The sequence below is a fragment of the Drosophila nasuta genome, chromosome 3 (genome assembly GCF_023558535.2).
Source record: "Drosophila nasuta strain 15112-1781.00 chromosome 3, ASM2355853v1, whole genome shotgun sequence".
Lineage (NCBI taxonomy): Eukaryota > Metazoa > Arthropoda > Insecta > Diptera > Drosophilidae > Drosophila > Drosophila nasuta.
The window spans coordinates 3,017,717-3,037,454 of record NC_083457.1 but is presented as its reverse complement, the minus strand read 5'-3'; the positions used below and the strand labels follow the sequence as shown (position 1 = coordinate 3,037,454).

Sequence of the window (19,738 nt, the reverse complement as noted above, 5' to 3'; positions counted from 1 at the left end):
CATTGTAGACAATCTAAACAAACTTCATGCAAGTGATGAACTGGGGAAGCGGGGCGGAAGACTGTCAACAGTAGAGGGAACGAGTTGTTTGCCCACATGTATGACTCCCCTTCCCTTCTTTTACTGCTACTTCATTCCCTCCTCACACCCCCTGTCGACAAAAAAAAAACACATTTTAAAGTCTACAAAAAGTTTGACGGCAACTTTGTGACGCCGCTAAGCATGCAATGAGTTGAAACAGACGACGACACGACGCCGAATGACGGCGACTCCTCTGCCCTTGTATAGTAAATATAAATTGGATTTTTACACCTTTTGATACTAACAATTTGTTGAACATCGAATGGGATTTGCTTGCGGGCTTTTATTGTCACTAAAAGTGCTGAATCGAGCACGTGCCACGCACACAGTGACCTCTAACCCCGCAGCAGGCAGATGAAACTTTATTTCCACGCTAAACTAAAGTTGATGTCATTAATTATATAGTTTAATTTGAACATTCAATTTCAAAAAATTAACTTTTCAATTTCTAATAATAATGTATCAGATCGTCTGGAAGTTATTCGATAACAAACTTTATAGTGAAAATTTACTCGGCTTGGCATCACTAGAATGTAATGGTATGTTTTTATACCAACTTTCTTTTGTATTGGTATATTGGCACTACATTTATTTGTGTTGGTTTATTGTAAAGCTATAACATTGTAGGAAAAAATAGATAATTTATGTTTGTTACTGAATGAATCCGATTCATTAAGAATTCATTGACTTGGAAATGGTAATGTGAATGATTTATAAAGTTCCTAATTTTATATTTCAACATCCCTGATATTTTAAGGTATATTTATACATTAATTTTAGTTTAGTTTGGTGTATTGCTGGCATATTTATTTGGGTTACTGTGCTGTAAGGACTAATATATTATGTTTGTTTGTTGCTGAATGACTGAAAACATCGGGCAAAAATCCGGTGAATTCATTGATAATTGGATAAGGTTTTTGCAATGCTTGATTATACAGAGCGTCGAAGAAAACTGAAAATTGTGATATAAATGACTTATTAAGTTCTTCTTCATGTATCAATTTTTGTATAGATTGGTATATTACTATTATATTTATTGGTGTTGCTGTTTTGTGAGACTATTGATGAGTAAGGAATAATAAATCATTTATGTTTGTTACCGATTGCTTGAAAATCTGTGGGCAAAAATCAGATTGAGAAGCATAAACTCAATTCCTTGGGAATGTGAATTTTCAAATTATTAATTCATAGTACCGAAAACAATATAACGTTTCATATAACATTATTAATGCAAAGTATTTATAATTCAACCTTTTTGTGTTATTTTTGAAAGCTGCTCTACAACCCTAACTTATTTTGTACAATTTTACATTTTTGTGTTGGCGTTTAAATTTCAACATTGAAGCATGTTGTAAGCTCTTAAGACTAAATTGTTTAAAAATAAGCATCTTAGGTAAAGGTAGAATTTCCATTTCTATTTGTGCGCCCATAAGTATGCAACAAAAGATGCTTACTTCAGAGAGCTTGAGCTTTAACTGGCTGTTTGCCATTTACAAGCTATTCGCTTTCTTTCTCCCACCTAGCCGCTGCTTTGTCTCGGTCCCAGTCAGAAAATGTCGTGCAATTACAGCAAGTCGACATTTTTGTTTGGCTTTCGAATCGGCTAATTAAATGGCAATTGATTTGTATAACTTGCAATTGTCTGCCCGTTGCAACCAATTGAAAACTTACAAGTCTTTTTATTGGGGATTTTGTATACGTTTTCTTGCTATAACATTTGTCAACATTTAATAGCCAATTTCGTTTTGCCAAATGACTTCGAATTATTTATTGATTTTCATTTCAGCACAGTCATCGATTCTATTTAAGAATTTTATGTTTATATCATGCGCTTTTTATAATGTAGTTGTTTTCTTTAATGTAGCAGAAATAATTCACATTAGAAAATTTGCAAAAATGTTCAAAATTTAAAATAATTTTTTGTTCTTTTTTTGGGGAACGCAAAAACTATTCAAATTGAAAAGTTTAAAGAGCAAAAATAAATACCTTCCCCCAAATGCAAACGCATTTCTCTGCGAATGTTTTCCACCCACATACAAAAACAACACACAAGACAACAAATGCGTCTTCCTTTCCTGTTATAGCCCAAGGCCCTTTGATACATTTGCCAATGGTTGTGAAATTGAAAAAAATTTGCTGCTGCTGCTGATGAAATGTTAATTTTTGGAGTCCAACTCTAAATAGCTTTATTTGCATAGATGCCGTCCCCTCAGCTCCACAATTCTCGACCTTCGCAATTCTCTGAGTATTTCACAAATTTCATTTACTGATTGGGCTCGTCTCCACATTCCAGTGGGCCTTCATTTGAGGCAAAAGAGCTACGCCTCTGGCATATGGGAAATATACCCAAATGTTTTTTCAGGCATCAATATTGCGAAATATTTTTGGGGTAAAAACATTCAAGAGCCATCCCAATTGCCATACACAGTTTGCATTTTAAATTTGAGATGCTAGCGAGTCTCAAAATAGACTGACATTTTAATATATACCCGGATAGTATTTATTCAATGGCATTTCTATAAAATCTTTTCGTATTATTTAAACAATTACGGCGGATGCACATTATTTATACAAAGGCAAAATGCTTTGTGAAAAAGTGGCTATAAAATCGATTCACAAATTAAATTTATTATAAGCGAATTGCCTGACTATTTATATCGACAGAAAGGTTAATGTGACATTTTTGTTGATGCTATTAAGTTTCCAGAAAAAAGTTTCAAATCTTCCTTAGACAGGGATTGATTTGAAAAAGGCCTAAACGGAGTTAGAGAGAACAGTTAAGGTGGCGTCAAGTTAAGTTCTGTTAAGCTAGTCGCGCTGAGCAAAGCTGAATTGAGTAATGGGTAATTCTATATGACATTGTCATTTGCCTTCTGCCTAAACAACAGCATAAACAACAGCAAACTCTACGAGCAGAAGCTTTCATTAATGTGGCCATTGCTCATCAGTTCAGTATCAGGTTCGGGTTCGTACCTCGCTCCTTGTGTGGGTGTCTCTGTGTAGTACCCCAAGTATTCTGAAATTACATAATCATGGCACGTAGCCGAAGCTTTGCACATTGAGTTGGCTTTAATGCGCTTTGCACTTAATTAGTGCAAATAACTAATGACAAACTTTTCCATCGACTTGAAATGAACTCGAGCATTCAGCCAAGCAGAAAGACTTCTATTTGACTTGACTTAACTTTAACACCACATTCAACACCCCATTCGAATATTATTCACTCTCGGTCTTGCCACTTGCTACCGACACTTCAATGGCAATTAAGAGTCACTTTGCTGAATGTTAAAAGCATTCGTCTTTATATTTATACAACCATTCACAGCATTCAATCACACTTAAGGTGTTAGCTTTTCATAGACCTCAATAGGGTTTCACTTTTCAATCCATTTCTTCGCTAAAAATAGATTCAAGGGTTCTGCAAATTAACCCATTACAATTTGTGCACACAAAAGAAATGTTTTTTTTTTTTTTAAATTGCTTGCACAAAGCAAAAGATATAATCAGTTATCTAAAAAAGGCCTGTCCGTAAGTACATTTAAAACTGAGAGGCAGAAATTCTTACTCCATAAACAATTTTAAATTTTAAAGGACAACCAAGAGTATTTTTACCTAAAACTTGAAATAAGCAAGAGTTTTTTGGTTTGCAACTTTAGTTTATTGAATTCTGAATATTCTCTAAAGAAAAATAGGAAAGCATTGTAATTTTTCGTAATAGACTGATTCATTTTATTACAGAACTTTGGATTTAATTCCATTGCTTGATTATAAGTAGTTAAAGAAAAGAATATAAGAATTTTGTTACGTTTTACAAAATTAGAAAAGTCATGTGTTTCTTGTAGAATATTTCAAAATTTGCCATCGTTAAATTGCCATTAATTTTAACCACTACTCGCTACTGTTGTTGTACGGAACGGACAGATCGACAGTCGGAAGATACAAGCAAACAAGAGAAAAGTTGACTCGGCAGCAGGAGCAATCAGGAGCAGCACCATGGAAATCAGCAGCAGGTGGAACCACAACGACAATAAATTCATGATGAATTAAAATGATTAATTAAAACACTTAATAGTCAATTGCAAAGTACTCCGAAGTGCGTAATAATAATGTATGCATTGGGTCACATGCTTTTTATAGGCAACAGTGAGCTAAAAGTATTTGCACAATTGTCAATTGGCCGGACAGATGACTTGCAGTGTCTTTGACCTGCTTATCTCGAATTACATTAAATATTAGACTAGCCTAGTTTTTAGTGCAATCTAAGACAAAACATTATAAACACAGTTTAGTCTTTATCAAATGTGTTTACAAAGCGACCTCGGAAAAATAATACTCAATGGTTGACTGAGTAAAACTAAGTACATAAGTAAGTTAATTTGTGAGAAATGTGACAAAAGACAATTATGCACAGAAGAGCGCAGATAATTTGCGTAAATTTTATTTACTGCATTTAGCAAATTTGCAAATTCTCATTCAAAATGAGATGAGTTTGCCCGGCTACATTTGCGTAATTGGTTCCCTCTATCTGCCAATTTGTGTGTGAGTTTGAGAGTTTGTCTGTGTGTGTGTGTGGGTGTGTGGGTGTACGTGTGTAACTAATCGCTTTAGAATTTTGCGCCAATGCCAATTGTCTAAAATTTGATATTCCATTTCAGATAAAATGTGTTGGACCTAATTGAATTATGGGCTCTGAGTTCACTGCACACTACGTTGATTATGATGATGATGGTGTGGTTTTGGTCTAAGGACATTAGCTGAATTTCATGATTGGATTGAGTGATGAAGCAAACACCTAACAGTCGAATCAATTAAAATGATTATTTATAGTGCTTACGAATATATTATATATAATAATTTTCATCAATTTCTTTACGTTTTTATATACTATACAATTTTATAATAATATGCATATTTTTCGAATAAAGTGTTTTAAGAAACAAAAATTATATATTATATATTGTTTTTAAATAGATATGCTTCTCCCTAACTTGGATTCATAATAATTTTTTGTCTCATCAAAATACGTTTATCAAATTTAGGTCAGTTTTCAGCCAGTGTCATTAGTCTCCATGCACGAATTATTTTCAGAGGCGCCTAAAAGTATACAATGGGAATTTAATTGGTGGTGCGTTATCCACAACGAAGTGGCTTTCGTGCTAATTGCACGTTGTTAAATAAATAATTAGTAATAAGAATTAATGCCAAATTAGCTGGTTAATTTTACGCAATGCTTCACCGATTTCATTGCTAACCAATCAATTGTGGAACCTTTTCGCTTTGACTTTGCCTTCGGTTTAGCCTTGTCTTTGTCTTTGGCTTTGGCTTTCGCTTTCATTTTGGCCTTGCCTTGTTTAATATTTGGCGCCACGCCTCACTGAGCGCCTGTCAATCAGGCGGAACAGGAAATTGGCCACAGTAGCTGCATATTGATTAAAGGCAACAGCTGCCAAAGGCAATGTAACTTTTAATAATAAAGCTAATATAATTATTCCAATTTTTATTAATGAATCCGCTCTCTATAGGAGAAGCAGTTAACTTTATTCCAGCTCTGAAAAGTATGCTATACACATAAGCTCGATATTTGACAATAAGCAGAGCTTCAGACAATATCGAAGCAAATGTAACCAAGTCACAAGTGTTTGAACAAAAGTTTTTGCCAACGCTCGGGAAACAAAATTCAAATTGGCAAATAGAAAATACTGTCAAGTATCATTTACAAGGTAAACTTTTCGGCTGGCAGCCAACTGGCAATTAACAAGTTTTTAGCCTGAATCCGCAAGTTTGTTAAGCGTAAACAATTCCATGGCAATTTTGGTGGACGGAAACGGAAGTGCCCATAGTACAAGCGACAAAGCGTGGGAGAGGAGCTCGAATGGAAGGAAGGAAGGAAGGCGGGACGAGCATTTGCATACTGCTTAAAATGCAAATAAAGATTCAACTTGATAAACATTACACTAGTAGACGATGCGTGGGTCTTGTTGTTACTTGACAACTGCGTCATGTAAACGAAGCAAAGCGTCGCGACACAACGCAGTTTAAAAGATACTCCAGCTCGACCCTCGCCGCACTTTCATCCATGCAGTGCACACACCTCATGTGTGCGCATGTGTGTGTGTGGTTGGCATTGGACACGCGCCACGAACCCGCTCATGAATAATGCAAGTGGATGCGTAAAAAAGCGAACCCATTGACTGAACCCATAAACAAGCAGCCATTCTCTATGTGGGCGTTGTTGCTTATTGCCGCTTGCCGCTTGCCACTTGCTACTATGTTGCGGATGGGAGTAACCTAAACGAGACGCTGCATTCATTCGCCTCGCAAATCTGGCAACAATTAAAGCCAAATAATGTTAATGCCAGACGACAGTTGCTGCAGCCAAATTATGCAAATGCGAATACTTTTGAGAAGGGTTCGCTCAGTCTACTCATCCGAAATGTGTAAATTTCATTCATTCGCTGATTCACTCGTTCAACAAAAGATTCCAATTTCAAAGCTCAAGAAAATGCGTATTCAATACATATGGTATATCGTTACTTGAAAATTGGAAAAACCAATTCATAAAGCCAACGAACCATGAATGATTCTATGACACATTGCACATAACTCCAAACAATGCTGCTTCAAATTTTGCATTTCGAGCAATCTTAATGTCACAATTTCAAATATCAATGTCTTTGTTTTTTTTACTTTGAAAGCCTTTTTTTGGAGCCATGCCATAAATTACAGCAATTACCCTTGGGACATAAAATATTTGTAAATTTTTTCAGAAAAAGTTGGAAATGCTGTTCATTGCATCTAGCGTTTTAAGTATAGCTTTAAAACTTTTAATTTCCATCGAAATATTGACAACCTGCCAAAAACTAAAATGTATTGCTTACTTTAATTTGAATTGTTTAAAAATAAATAGTAAGATGAACTACTTTCTACTACTACTTTACAACAGATTATAACTCAAATAAAAAAAATTGTTTCATTAAAACCTTACACCAAACCTTACTTTAAATATGAATAACAATCATATTATAGGCAAAAGATTTGTAAATAGTTTTCTATATATTATAAGTATGTATATATCCCTATGTTAAACATAACTCATTTTCAAACTTAATACACACTCACTTAAGTTGGTGCAACACAGTAACAATGCACTATTCTTGCTCATTTCTTAATTATACGATTATTTGTATAACTTTGCGCCTCCATGGAATGTATGTAACAGACAAAAGGAGGAATCTGCGACCCTATAAAGCATAGATACTCTTGATCAGCGTCAACAGTCGAAACGTCTGTTATTTTTTTATTTCTGAAATATCTTCTACCCATTTTGAATGAAATCAAAACAGTATTATTCTTAAAGTATACCGAAAATACACCGCAAAAATACTTAAATATATCAAAAGCAATGTTTGGCATATTTCCTCATACAAAACAATTTCTTTAATAACTTTTAAAATTTTTCTTAAATCGCTACCAAATTTTCAGGAATCATAAATACTGCAGTCTGTACAAAATTTCGATTGTTGTTCGATTTTTTTAGAGTTTGGGGCTGATATGGGCGTGGCAAAAAACATGTGCTGTGGAAAAATGTATATCTCTATCTCCTATACCCTCTGAGATCAAATTTTTCATACGGATAGACGGACATGGCAATATCAAGAACATATATACTTTATAGAGTCTGAGATGACTCCTTCTACCCAGTTAAGTTACCACTCACTAGCCCACATTGCATACCGAGTGTACAAAGTATTTCCATCGACGATATATTAATCATGCTTTATTTACTACAACTTAAGATTCTAATCAATATTGAAAAAAGCTTTATCAAAACAATATGTTTAAGCTTCGCTAATTTAATTTAATGACGCTGGAATTTGTGACTAATGCGAATAGGCAAGTATTTTTTGTAAAGGTATTTAAAATTAAATAGAATAGCTCATGGCATGTACGCATAAAAGAAATAAATTTAATTTGGATACATTCATTTCAATAAATATTTGAAAGAGAGTTCAGTCAGTTCCATATATTCCCGTCCCTCTTTCTTTACGACACTGTTTGCTGCCCAATTTCACCAAGCATATTGACGCGCAACAAAAGCTTATCAGTGCGGTACAAAGCTTTAATTGCATTGTGAAAGTTTTACGTTAAAGTCTAAAGCTTTTCTTACCGTTATGTTGAAATTAACAGATCAAAAGTGTTTATAAGCGCTGCGAGCAAATAGAGTTCACGAAGTGAGTATTTGCTTCATTGCGCGTCAAATGTAGGCGCAAAGTAATTTCTTGTTTGCAACTCAAAAGAATATTATTAAAATGGTAAAGTTCTCTCTAGACGAGATTCGTGGCCTTATGGATCAGAGGCGTAATATACGCAACATATCGGTCATCGCCCATGTTGACCATGGCAAATCGACGCTGACTGATTCCCTCGTTTCCAAGGCGGGCATCATAGCGAATGCCAAGGCGGGCAATATGAGATTCACGGATACCCGAAAAGACGAGCAGGATCGTTGCATTACCATCAAATCAACGTAAGCGAATGCTAAAAATAAGAAAGATAAAGTTGAGTGAGCTCCTCTTATATATTATTTTATAACTTATTGTGTCTCCAGCAAAATGTATGTAACAGGCCGAAAGAGGCATCTCCGACCCTATATATATATATATATATATATATATTCATAATCAACGTCAACAGCCGAGACGCTAATAGCCATGTCCGTTTGTCCGTCTGTCTTTAGGGAAAAACGCCAACATATTACGGTTCTTATTTGGTTTGGCTGACAGTCTGGTATATTTTGCATTCCATAGTATATTTTGAATGTAATACCAAATATAGATTTTCCTATATTTTAGTATTTTTTACGGTTTGTGTGCTCTAGTAGGTAGAGGAATTATAGATTTTCAACTCTCAATTAGTTCTTTTCGACTCGAAGATGAATAGTACAATTAAAATTTATTTAAGTATCTTAACTTTGCTACCTTCTCGAAATGTTTTTTGCAGAGCAATCACAATGTACTTTGAAGTTGATAGCAAGGACTTGTGTTTCATCACTCAACCAGATCAGCGCGAAAAGAACACCAAAGGTTTTCTGATCAATCTCCTTGACTCCCCCGGTCATGTGGATTTCTCCTCAGAGGTGACGGCTGCTCTGCGAGTAACCGACGGAGCCATCGTTGTTGTTGACTGCGTCTCCGGCGTATGCGTCCAAACGGAGACGGTGCTACGACAGGCGATTGCGGAACGCATTAGACCCATTTTATTGTTGAATAAAATGGATCGGGCGCTACTCGAACTGCAGCTGGAGAGCGAGGAGTTATACCAAACATTTCAGCGTATTGTAGAGAATGTAAATCTCATCATTGCCACATATAATGATGAAAATGGACCAATGGGCGACATCTCTGTGGATGCCGCAAAAGGTTCAGTTGGCTTCGGTTCAGGCCTTCATGGTTGGGCTTTTACTCTCAAACAGTTTGCCGAATTATATGCGAATAAATTTAAAATTGATGTAGCAAAGTTGATGACGAGGTAAGAGATCCCTTCGATAACTCAATACAAAATACTTTTACAATTATTTATTTATTTCATCTAGACTTTGGGGCGACAATTTCTTCAACACAAAGACACGAAAATGGAAAAGTGCTAAGGATTTGGAGAACAAGCGCTCCTTTTGCCTGTACATCCTGGACCCCATTTATAAGGTGTTCAATGCTATCCTGAATTTCAAAGCGACCGAGATTCCCATTTTGCTTAAAAAGATTGGTGTAAGCCTTCAAGCAGAGGAACAAAATTTTACCGGGAAGGAGCTGTTAAAGACAGTGATGAGGAAATGGTTGCCAGCGGGTGAAACGCTACTCCAAATGATTGCCATACATTTGCCATCACCAGTGACGGCGCAAAAGTATCGCATGGAACTGCTTTATGAGAATGTAAATCTCATCATTGCCACATATAATGATGAAAATGGACCAATGGGCGACATCTCTGTGGATGCCGCAAAAGGTTCAGTTGGCTTCGGTTCAGGCCTTCATGGTTGGGCTTTTACTCTCAAACAGTTTGCCGAATTATATGCGAATAAATTTAAAATTGATGTAGCAAAGTTGATGACGAGGTAAGAGATCCCTTCGATAACTCAATACAAAATACTTTTACAATTATTTATTTATTTCATCTAGACTTTGGGGCGACAATTTCTTCAACACAAAGACACGAAAATGGAAAAGTGCTAAGGATTTGGAGAACAAGCGCTCCTTTTGCCTGTACATCCTGGACCCCATTTATAAGGTGTTCAATGCTATCCTGAATTTCAAAGCGACCGAGATTCCCATTTTGCTTAAAAAGATTGGTGTAAGCCTTCAAGCAGAGGAACAAAATTTTACCGGGAAGGAGCTGTTAAAGACAGTGATGAGGAAATGGTTGCCAGCGGGTGAAACGCTACTCCAAATGATTGCCATACATTTGCCATCACCAGTGACGGCGCAAAAGTATCGCATGGAACTGCTTTATGAGAATGTAAATCTCATCATTGCCACATATAATGATGAAAATGGACCAATGGGCGACATCTCTGTGGATGCCGCAAAAGGTTCAGTTGGCTTCGGTTCAGGCCTTCATGGTTGGGCTTTTACTCTCAAACAGTTTGCCGAATTATATGCGAATAAATTTAAAATTGATGTAGCAAAGTTGATGACGAGGTAAGAGATCCCTTCGATAACTCAATACAAAATACTTTTACAATTATTTATTTATTTCATCTAGACTTTGGGGCGACAATTTCTTCAACACAAAGACACGAAAATGGAAAAGTGCTAAGGATTTGGAGAACAAGCGCTCCTTTTGCCTGTACATCCTGGACCCCATTTATAAGGTGTTCAATGCTATCCTGAATTTCAAAGCGACCGAGATTCCCATTTTGCTTAAAAAGATTGGTGTAAGCCTTCAAGCAGAGGAACAAAATTTTACCGGGAAGGAGCTGTTAAAGACAGTGATGAGGAAATGGTTGCCAGCGGGTGAAACGCTACTCCAAATGATTGCCATACATTTGCCATCACCAGTGACGGCGCAAAAGTATCGCATGGAACTGCTTTATGAGGGTCCCCAGAACGATGAAGCAGCGATTGCCATAAAAAACTGTGATGCCAATGGTCCCCTAATGATGTACATATCGAAAATGGTGCCGACAACTGATGTGGGACGATTTTATGCCTTTGGTCGAGTATTTGCGGGAAAGGTGAGCACGGGTCAAAAATGCCGAATTATGGGACCCAACTATGTGCCTGGTAAGAAGGAGGATCTGTACGAAAAGGCGATCCAACGAACAGTGCTGATGATGGGTCGCTCGGTAGAGGCCATTGGGGATGTGCCGGCTGGCAACATTTGCGGTCTGGTTGGCGTCGATCAATTCCTGATCAAGACGGGCACAATCACAACCTTCAAGGAGGCACACAATATGAAGGTCATGAAGTTCTCAGTGTCGCCGGTTGTGCGTGTTGCCGTTGAGCCCGTAAATCCAGCGGAGATGCCTCGACTTGTAATTGGTCTCAAGCGGCTCGCCAAATCTGATCCAATGGTGCAGTGCATTATTGAGGAATCTGGGGAGCATATCATTGCAGGTGCCGGTGAATTGCATTTGGAAATTTGCATTAAGGATTTGCAAGAAGATCATGCATGCATTGCACTGAAAACATCTGATCCGCTGGTTTCTTATCGAGAAACCGTTTCGCAGGAATCAAATCAATTGTGTCTGTCCAAGTCTCGCAATAAGCACAATCGTTTAACCATGAAAGCCCAGCCTATGCCCGAAGGATTACCCGAGGATATTGACAGTGGTATCGTTACATCTCGCGACGATATCAAGGAACGCGGACGATTCTTAAACGAGAAGTACAATTATGACGTGACCGAGGCCCGTAAGATCTGGTGCTTTGGCCCCGATGAAACGGGTCCCAACATCATCGTGGACTGCACCAAGTCTGTGCAATACCTTCACGAGATTAAAGATTCGCTGATGGCCGGGTTCCAATGGGCCACCAAAGAAGGCGTCTTGGCCGAGGAAAATCTTCGTGGAGTTCGCTTTGACATACACGATGTGACCGTTCATGCCGATGCAGTTCATCGCAGTGGTAGCCAGATCATTCCAGCCGCAAGACGTTGTCTCTATGCCTCCACAATCACCGCGAGTCCTCGCATCTTGGAGCCCATTTATCTGTGTGAGATACAATGCCACAATTCAGCCATTGGAGGTATTCATCGTGTGATCAGTCGACGACGTGGTCACGTCTTTGAAGAAACTCAAGTACCCGGCACACCCATGTTTATGGTAAAGTCTTATCTGCCAGTCAACGAATCATTTGGTTTCACAGCCGAGCTACGAACGAATACGCGTGGACAGGCATTTCCTCAAAGCGTATTTGATCACTGGCAGCTGCTACCTGGCGATCCTTGTGATTTCAAGAGCAAACCGTATCAGATTGTGCAGGAGACGCGTTTGCGTAAAGCTCTCAAGCTAGGCAATCCTGAACTTATGCAATATTTGGACAAGTTGTAGTCGCATTTTAAAGTTTATCCATGTTTACTTATATTTTTTAAGCTGCTGTCATTCATTGAATATGTTAGCAGTAGTTATTTACCAACCTTTGTGCAAAATAAATTACACAAAAGGGCGACAGAATATTTTACATTTCTTCCTAATTTCAATTAAATTTAGAATCTTTCAAAGCCCGCAAAAATTAAACTCGAACAAAAAAACAGTATTTTTGAGTATTTTTCTTTGCACCCCGTGGATTTAAACAGTCCATCTACGGTCACACTGTTTGCTCAGCTGATTGTGGGAAAGACTGACTGCAGGCTTGCGGGCGATTGAAGTTATTTCATAACATTCAAAGGAGCTGTCTAAAATGTCTGCGGTGGAGCAGGATCCCGTTGAACTAATGCTTAAGAAAACCGGCTGCATTGAGCTACACTATAAAGTTCAAGAGTGCATAGCAGAGACCGGCGATTGGCGCACGTGTCAAGACAAAGTTAAAGAGTTCAAAGCGTGCATGCAAAAGTATGTGGATGAGCAAAGCAAGAAATACGCCAATGTTAAGTAAGATAATACAGAAACTTGTCAGCACCAGTGTCGCCGTTGTCGGCAAGCCAACAAAACTTGCGCTTATCGTGCGTGGCGACCTCAAGATGAGCAAGGGCAAGACTGCAGCACAATGCGCTCATGCTGCTGTCATGTGTTATCAAAGTGCAGCTCAAGGCAGCGAATCGCAGGCGGCAGTACTACAACGTTGGTGCCGAATGGGGCAGCCAAAAATTGTTCTACGTGTGGATAGCTACGAGCAGTTGCATGACCTGCAACATCAAGCCCAGCAGGCAAACGTGGTTGCTCAACTGGTCAGAGACGCGGGACGCACACAACTGGAAGCCGGCACAGCGACAGTGTTGGGCTTGGGACCTGCCCTAGCCACGGATCTTGACAAACTGGTTGCTCACTTAAAACTATTGTAAATAGAGAGGTGGACATTACTGTTAAAACAATATTACATTTAATATAAACAACCAAACCAAACTTGACTTTTCGTTTGCTCAAGCTGTTGTTCTCTTGCCGCCCGACATCGTGGAAATGGTTAAGGAAACGGCCTGACCAAACATTTCCACCAAATCCGATGTAACACGCTCAGTTATCTGGCGAAGCTTGCCATTGGATTCCCCACAAATTAAGCGCTCAATACGCGGTGTAGAGCACTTGACCAGCACCGAGGTGTAAACGACATCTGTAATTCATAAATATCAATTATTATATCCATAAACATTTGAATTTTGAATTTAGCATACTCTTCTCCACATTATAGTACTCGATCATGCACTCCAGATTGTAGGGTATTTCCTGCGGCAAATAGTCCAGCAAGCGGGCACGAACACTTTCAACAATTAGCGTCTCTGGAGAGGCATCCGTATAAACATCAGCGGGATATTCCCAGCGTCTTGGCTTAGCTGCGCTAATGAAATGATCCTGCAACTCCTGCAGCCCACTGCCCGTCAGTGCGGATACCAGAAATACATCGCTAAAGTGGCTCCAACTAGTCTCACGCTCACTTAAAGGTGTACAATCCGCGACCACTGTTTGTGGCTCGCGTGGTGTTGATTTTTTTCCTGCTCTTCTTCCTTGCAACGTATCATTTGTTAGCGTCTTAATCAAGTCGAGCAACACACGTTTCGACTTCAAGGCATCTATCTTGTTAAGTATCAAAAAACTTGGCAGCTTAGCATAAGCCTTCAGCGTATCTAGCACAGTGGGATGAAGTTCTTTACGCGTCCAACTATTCGAGGCATCCTGTATCACGGCCACAATGTCCGAGTGCTGAATGGCATGACGATAGGCGCTCTTGAAGCTCTTGTCCAAGTGGTGCTTGCGGATCTCGCGCTGTGTCACTAGGCCGGGCGTGTCGTAGAAGACGAGCTGCGTCTGTCCAAATGTGCAAATGGCTGTGTTCGATTGCCTCGTCGTGTGCACCTTGGCGGATGTGGGGCATACCTTTAAATGCGAACAAATTAAGTTAGTCATCCTAATGAAAATATGCACACGCTCTCACTCTATGATTGACAATATTGTTGATGAAGGTACTTTTGCCCACATTCGGAACTCCAATGACGGCTATGTGGAGCGATCTTTGCTGCTGCGTGTTTGGTTGACCATCACTGTTTGCTGCTTCTGTTGGAGGCGGTGGCAGTTTAGCCTCTACATTATTGTTACTGGTATCCGCTGTGGTGGACAAAGTTCGCGCAAGTAAAGGTGCAAAAACGGTTTTATTGCAATTAAGCAATATTAAAGAACCTCTTACACCATAACAAAACATCGCGCAAAGTGTGACTGGCAAAGTTATCGATTATTGATTGTCACAATCTGAACGTACAAATATCGATTGCTAAAGCAAGTACGCTAGAGTATAAAATCGATTCTTGAACGAGTAAATAAAATATTTGTATCAACTGCATTTTATATTTATTTGCATAAGCTGCAAAAATAACTTGATAGTCATTAATAAAAATAAAAAATGTGACATTGAAATTTTGGTTAATGAACGTTAAATTTTAGTTTGTAAAACAGAACAAAAATTAATATATCATCGGTATTGGGAATTTGAACTTAAGTACCTAACACTAACATTATAAATTTTGTATTTCATATCGGATTTCTATTTGTATCCTATTTTTCGTACATTTTTAGTACATCAAAAACTTTTTCAGAATTTTTACAATTTCTCGATTACAACTAAAATACCACAATTAAATATGAAATAAAGGAGAACCACAATAGATTAAAGGAATCACATTACACTGAGCCAATATCACTACTGAACCAGAACAGTGTCATGTTCCTGTACCGAATAGAAATCAAGTGTTTTGGCATTATTCTCCAAAGGCACAACCAGCTCGGGATGCTTGGCATCAACATAGCAAAGTTGGGGTGTGTCCCCGGATAAACGGAAACGTTTCATGACCAGCCCTTGCAACGTTTGCACAGTTATCATCCGGGGCACTTTTTTCTCCCAAATTTCACCACTGGGCTGATGCTGTATCCGGACCTTAATGAGATTCGATTGCTTCGTTTGTATGCGCGGCACAAAATCAGCGGGTGATCCATATTCTGTAAATTGTCGACTATTAAAAATCAATTGTAATTGAGTATTTTATGAGTGGCTTACTATTGACTATCATCAAATATGTGCGATGTTTTTTGTAAAACTCTCTAAGAGCATCGGCGCCCAATTTGGATGCCTGCAACCAATCCACCGCATGCTTCTTCCATATATCGTACTCTGCACCACGTCGCTCCTCAGCTGTGACTTTCGCTTTATTGACAAACTGTAAGCCTCCAATGCTAGCTACAGCCTTGGAAAACATTTCATCAAAATTCGACTTCAAGTGTGGACTCATATTTATGCGTTTTAATTGTGGCAACTTGTCCAATTCATTGAATGCTTCAGCCTGCAAATACAGCTCTTAACATCGCAAATTAAATAATTTATCACTAATCTTACCTCATTCCATATTGGATTATGCAGCAAATTAAGCTGCTCCATTGCTACAAACAAATTAAGCTTGGAATGTGGCTCACAGTCCGGCAATTGTAACTGTTCAATGCCATTCTCCATGAGATTGAGCAATCGCAACGTGGCTATGTTGCCCAGCTTACACACTTGGTCAAAGTCCATTAATTTTGTACGATGCAAATCTAGTTCACGCAGCTGCCTAAATATCCGATTGCAGTCCACCTCCAAGAGTTGACTTAAGGAGTTCTCCTGCAAGCCCAGCGATTCAATGTCCGGCCAAAGTAATGCCGTCTGCATAACATCCTTCCAGTCCGTAAAGCCGCAATTACGTAGATTAATATGCCTTAACTGTCGAAACGCCGGCTCCAACTTGCTGATTTCCGCTTCTGTAGGGAGCACTAATCGATTGGAGCTGCATGCATACAAATTGTGAACAGAGAAAAGCATGTGAAAGCGAGCCAAATTACCTCAAATTCAAATTGTTAAGCATTGGCAGCTGCTCGGTTATGCTAGCAACAATCTGCCAATTCCAGATCAGGGTGTGGCTCACATTCAGCGTTGTAAGCTGTGTCAGATCCTTCAAGTAACCGGCTGCATTTACTGGAGTCTCATCCACACTAACTTCCGACAGCTGCTCAAATTTACTTTGCTTGCGTGCTATCTTATCCATGCCAACCACCTCAAATAACGATGCTTGCACTGACGCCTGCGCCTCACGTATAAGTGACACATCCACATTGCTAGAGTCATAATTCAAATAACGTTCGCGTGCCTCATCCTCTAGTGTTGCGCAGGGTCCCAGCTTACCAGGTCTGATGAAACTGCCAGCTGTGGGCAGCTGCGTTTGGAAGTAGCGCTTGCCATCAACAATGCCATTGTGCTTGCCCCGCATCCCCTCATCCCATTCGATACCTAACCAAGTGCCCGCGTGCCCGCAAACCTGCATACGCAATACCAATTAATATTTGTGAATGGAAATGCATATTTTTGATCACTCACCTCGCCTACGTATTTAACAGTGCCATAATTATTGCCTATTTTGATGCGTGTACCCAACGGATAAAACAGCTGCGCCTCATCAATAATTCCAACCATTGTTGTTGTTTTTGTTGGTATTGCTGTTGCTTGGCAGCGTAAACTATCTATGTTTAATAAACAAATAATTTCAATCAGAAAGACAGGCTTTCGTTTAACACTGACGCCAGCGCACAACAATTCTAGTTAGCATTAACACATTGAAATAAACACGGCTAGGTCCTAATTTAAGAAGATATTTTGCAATGAAATGACGAATTCTTTATGTTATTTGTGTGACCAGTGTGACCGCAAATTTAATATGGAAACATACACCAGATAACTATTTTTCGGTATATTATTCTATTAATTTGTGCTTTTGGTTATCAGCAAATTTTATACTGACTTGAATAATATTCTTAATTTCTCAACCCAAAAATGTCAAATACTTTGAATATTGGCCATATTTCCATTATTAGTATATTTAATGTTGTGCAAAATACTTTAACTTCAAAGTATCGATACTAGTCCAAAACAGCTGACATTAGCAGTTTATTATTAAGGCCCATTTAGTCAAAATATCTTTTTGTTCGTGCGCTTGAACGAAATTGTGCGTAATATTTTTGTACGACGTGTGGTTCGAATAACATTATATTTTAAATGTCTAATGTGCATTAAGAAATAAGAAATATTTTAGCACATATAAACTATCAACGTAGTGTGATAAAACGCGATAAGCCGGTTAAAAAAATTTTTTTGATGATAAATACTGGTGGGGGTGAATAAACAGGTATATGTTGTACGCGTATGATTGAAAACGGTGCATCCCCGAAAACGAAATTTCCTAACGCGGGTGGAATATTGCAAATACAAAGCCATCCACAGACTTTCTTATTGCCACGTCAGCGTCTCGTAAGACGAAAGAAAGAAGTGAGAAGAGAACAACGACGGTCATATGCAATAGCAATCGAATTGCAATCGTAAATGTATGGTGGGCCCCTTCTTGGAAGATTCTAGACTTTTTTTATTGAAAAAATACAGATATGACTGAAAATCAGGACGATGGTAAAATCCAGGTAAGTGAAAATTTTAAATATTGTTCAAAATGAATTTAGTGTATGTGATATATTTTTTTTACTTTGCTCATCAGGCGCGAGACTACCAACAGCGTCTGGTTGTCCATCTGACAAGTTATAATGGAATTGTGTACTTGCCAACTGGCGCTGGCAAGACTCACGTGGCCATCATGACACTGAAGCGTTTCTCCAAAAACTTTGACAAGTAAGTGAATTTCAAAATGTATTGTTCAATTTTATTTACTTATTTAAAATCTTTAAAGCTAAGAATAATTATGAAATTTAAAATCGAAACCAATTGTGAAGTAGGGCACATAAAGTCTGCTTCAAATTTCATGCGGCAAATTCATGTATAAATTATATTTGTATTTCTATACACTTGGCCCTCGCTTAACAGGGTTACGTTCCTAGAAATTCTCGTCTGATTTTATTAAAGTTTCATACATAACATTTGTTCAAAATTAACCAAAAGTTATTATTTATTTATTTGGACGTTGACGTACTAACGGCAGTACCATCAAGTGGCCCAGCGATACCAAGCACGGGCTTGTTGACGCGCGGACAAAATAAAATAAATTTGTGAACAGCATGCATTAAACGAAAACCGCGAATAAATATTAAAAGACGCTGGACAGCTAATTAAATTAAATTAAAAATATGTTAGAATATATGTATAATAAGATAAATAACAATTAAATACTCGATAAAAAAGCTAATAATAAGGTTTTAAGCATAGGAATAGATTTACTAGAGCAAACTACGTTATTGAGATTATTATAGTTCACACACAGAATACGGAAGGGATTATGACATGCAAAGTTAGTAGATCTACGTGAAATGAGAAGGGGAAGAAAATTCCTAGTGATCCTGACAGGAACTGCAAAACTTATTTGACTTAACAGCTCCAAAGAGTCTATTTCACCATTAATTAGTCTCTGTATAAAAACAGCACCTTGCATAGTTCTACGGTCAGAAAGAGAAGGAAGGTTTAGTAATATAAGTCTACTGTGATACGGTGGTAATCTAATATTAGGATTCCAATTTAAACTACGAAGAGCAAATAATAAGAATTGTTTCTGCACCGATTCAATCCTATCTTGATAAACCCTATACTGGGGATTCCAGACAAGAGATCCGTACTCAAGGATAGGACGAACCAGTGAGACGTATAAAGTCTTAGTGATGTAGGGATCATTGAACTCTTTCGACCAGCGTTTTATAAATCCCAGAACACCCATGGCCCTATTTATAGCAGACAGAATATGTTTATCGAATTTTAGTTTTGCATCAAGCAGAACCCCTTAGTCATTCACACCTTCAATTCGCTCAAGAGGGGTATCATATAACACATAGTTATTTAACTGGGAAGAACCCCTACAAAAGGTCATGAACTTACACTTATTGCAGTTGAGATGTACCATATTTACTCTGCACCAAGATTTTAGACGATTGAGGTCAGGTAACAGAAGGAAGATCATTTATGGACAAAGTGAACAATAGAGGACCCAAATGACTGCCCTGGGG

The 19,738-nt window shown here is 38.3% G+C and overlaps 7 protein-coding genes across 8 annotated transcripts in view; 4 read left to right on the top strand and 3 right to left on the bottom strand.

The window, feature by feature from the left end:
- Window positions 1-3,962: 3,962 nt before the first annotated feature.
- LOC132793188 (uncharacterized) lies at window positions 3,963-4,118 on the bottom strand. The gene has a single exon (XM_060802889.1). The coding sequence runs from the start codon at window positions 4,116-4,118 to the stop codon at window positions 3,963-3,965; it is 156 nt and encodes a 51-aa protein (XP_060658872.1).
- Window positions 4,119-8,318: 4,200 nt separating this feature from the next.
- LOC132788036 (eukaryotic translation elongation factor 2-like) lies at window positions 8,319-12,725 on the top strand. 2 transcript variants are annotated; one of them, XM_060795327.1, is made up of 6 exons: window positions 8,319-8,352; window positions 8,410-8,608; window positions 9,082-9,609; window positions 9,674-10,192; window positions 10,257-10,775; window positions 10,840-12,725. In XM_060795327.1, the coding sequence occupies exons 2-6, from the start codon at window positions 8,427-8,429 to the stop codon at window positions 12,626-12,628; spliced, it is 3,537 nt and encodes a 1,178-aa protein (XP_060651310.1). In that variant the 5' UTR covers window positions 8,319-8,352; window positions 8,410-8,426; the 3' UTR covers window positions 12,629-12,725. The 2 variants fall into 2 exon arrangements, with proteins under 2 accessions (XP_060651310.1, XP_060651309.1); XM_060795326.1 differs by having other exon boundaries at window positions 8,325-8,608.
- Window positions 12,726-12,887: 162 nt separating this feature from the next.
- Window positions 12,888-13,186, top strand: LOC132788048 (cytochrome c oxidase assembly factor 4 homolog, mitochondrial). The gene has a single exon (XM_060795341.1). The coding sequence runs from the start codon at window positions 12,978-12,980 to the stop codon at window positions 13,170-13,172; it is 195 nt and encodes a 64-aa protein (XP_060651324.1). The 5' UTR covers window positions 12,888-12,977; the 3' UTR covers window positions 13,173-13,186.
- LOC132788046 (probable peptidyl-tRNA hydrolase 2) lies at window positions 13,186-13,578 on the top strand. Its single transcript, XM_060795337.1, has one exon. The coding sequence runs from the start codon at window positions 13,258-13,260 to the stop codon at window positions 13,576-13,578; it is 321 nt and encodes a 106-aa protein (XP_060651320.1). The 5' UTR covers window positions 13,186-13,257.
- Window positions 13,579-13,599: 21 nt separating this feature from the next.
- Window positions 13,600-14,969, bottom strand: LOC132788042 (GTPase Era, mitochondrial). Its single transcript, XM_060795334.1, has 3 exons — window positions 14,664-14,969; window positions 13,906-14,605; window positions 13,600-13,844 (listed from the first exon to the last, which is right to left on the bottom strand). Exons 1-3 carry the CDS (start codon window positions 14,925-14,927, stop codon window positions 13,657-13,659), a joined length of 1,152 nt encoding a protein of 383 aa, XP_060651317.1. The 5' UTR covers window positions 14,928-14,969; the 3' UTR covers window positions 13,600-13,656.
- A 170-nt stretch (window positions 14,970-15,139) lies between these two features.
- Window positions 15,140-17,466, bottom strand: LOC132788040 (tubulin-specific chaperone E). Its single transcript, XM_060795332.1, has 5 exons — window positions 17,124-17,466; window positions 16,592-17,064; window positions 16,113-16,536; window positions 15,777-16,059; window positions 15,140-15,718 (listed from the first exon to the last, which is right to left on the bottom strand). The coding sequence occupies exons 1-5, from the start codon at window positions 17,217-17,219 to the stop codon at window positions 15,423-15,425; spliced, it is 1,572 nt and encodes a 523-aa protein (XP_060651315.1). The 5' UTR covers window positions 17,220-17,466; the 3' UTR covers window positions 15,140-15,422.
- Window positions 17,467-17,655: 189 nt separating this feature from the next.
- The window catches only part of LOC132788034 (endoribonuclease Dcr-2), a 33,480-nt gene continuing 31,397 nt past the window's right edge, over window positions 17,656-19,738 (top strand). Inside the window, exons 1-2 of the mRNA XM_060795325.1 lie at window positions 17,656-18,214; window positions 18,289-18,419. Coding sequence (XP_060651308.1) covers window positions 18,182-18,214; window positions 18,289-18,419 — 164 coding nt within the window. The 5' untranslated portion in view covers window positions 17,656-18,181. The remainder of the gene's footprint in view (window positions 18,215-18,288; window positions 18,420-19,738) is intronic.

What these genes read in the sequence shown, in the direction of transcription:
- LOC132788042 (XM_060795334.1), bottom strand. Translation starts at nt 14,927, where the DNA reads ATGTTTTGTTATGGTGTAAGAGGTTCTTTAATATTGCTTAATTGCAAT. An exon ending in ACAATATTGTCAATCATAGA is followed by an intron (nt 14,606 to 14,663) that starts GTGAGAGCGTGT and finishes TCGCATTTAAAG; the next exon opens with GTATGCCCCACATCCGCCAA. An exon ending in GTACTATAATGTGGAGAAGA is followed by an intron (nt 13,845 to 13,905) that starts GTATGCTAAATT and finishes TATGAATTACAG; the next exon opens with ATGTCGTTTACACCTCGGTG.
- LOC132788040 (XM_060795332.1), bottom strand. Translation starts at nt 17,219, where the DNA reads ATGGTTGGAATTATTGATGAGGCGCAGCTGTTTTATCCGTTGGGTACA. An exon ending in CTGTTAAATACGTAGGCGAG is followed by an intron (nt 17,065 to 17,123) that starts GTGAGTGATCAA and finishes TTGCGTATGCAG; the next exon opens with GTTTGCGGGCACGCGGGCAC. An exon ending in ATATTTGATGATAGTCAATA is followed by an intron (nt 15,719 to 15,776) that starts GTAAGCCACTCA and finishes GACAATTTACAG; the next exon opens with AATATGGATCACCCGCTGAT.
- LOC132793188 (XM_060802889.1), bottom strand. Translation starts at nt 4,118, where the DNA reads ATGAATTTATTGTCGTTGTGGTTCCACCTGCTGCTGATTTCCATGGTG.
- LOC132788048 (XM_060795341.1), top strand. Translation starts at nt 12,978, where the DNA reads ATGTCTGCGGTGGAGCAGGATCCCGTTGAACTAATGCTTAAGAAAACC.
- LOC132788036 (XM_060795326.1), top strand. Translation starts at nt 8,391, where the DNA reads ATGGTAAAGTTCTCTCTAGACGAGATTCGTGGCCTTATGGATCAGAGG. An exon ending in TGCATTACCATCAAATCAAC is followed by an intron (nt 8,609 to 9,081) that starts GTAAGCGAATGC and finishes TGTTTTTTGCAG; the next exon opens with AGCAATCACAATGTACTTTG. An exon ending in GTAGCAAAGTTGATGACGAG is followed by an intron (nt 10,776 to 10,839) that starts GTAAGAGATCCC and finishes TATTTCATCTAG; the next exon opens with ACTTTGGGGCGACAATTTCT.
- LOC132788046 (XM_060795337.1), top strand. Translation starts at nt 13,258, where the DNA reads ATGAGCAAGGGCAAGACTGCAGCACAATGCGCTCATGCTGCTGTCATG.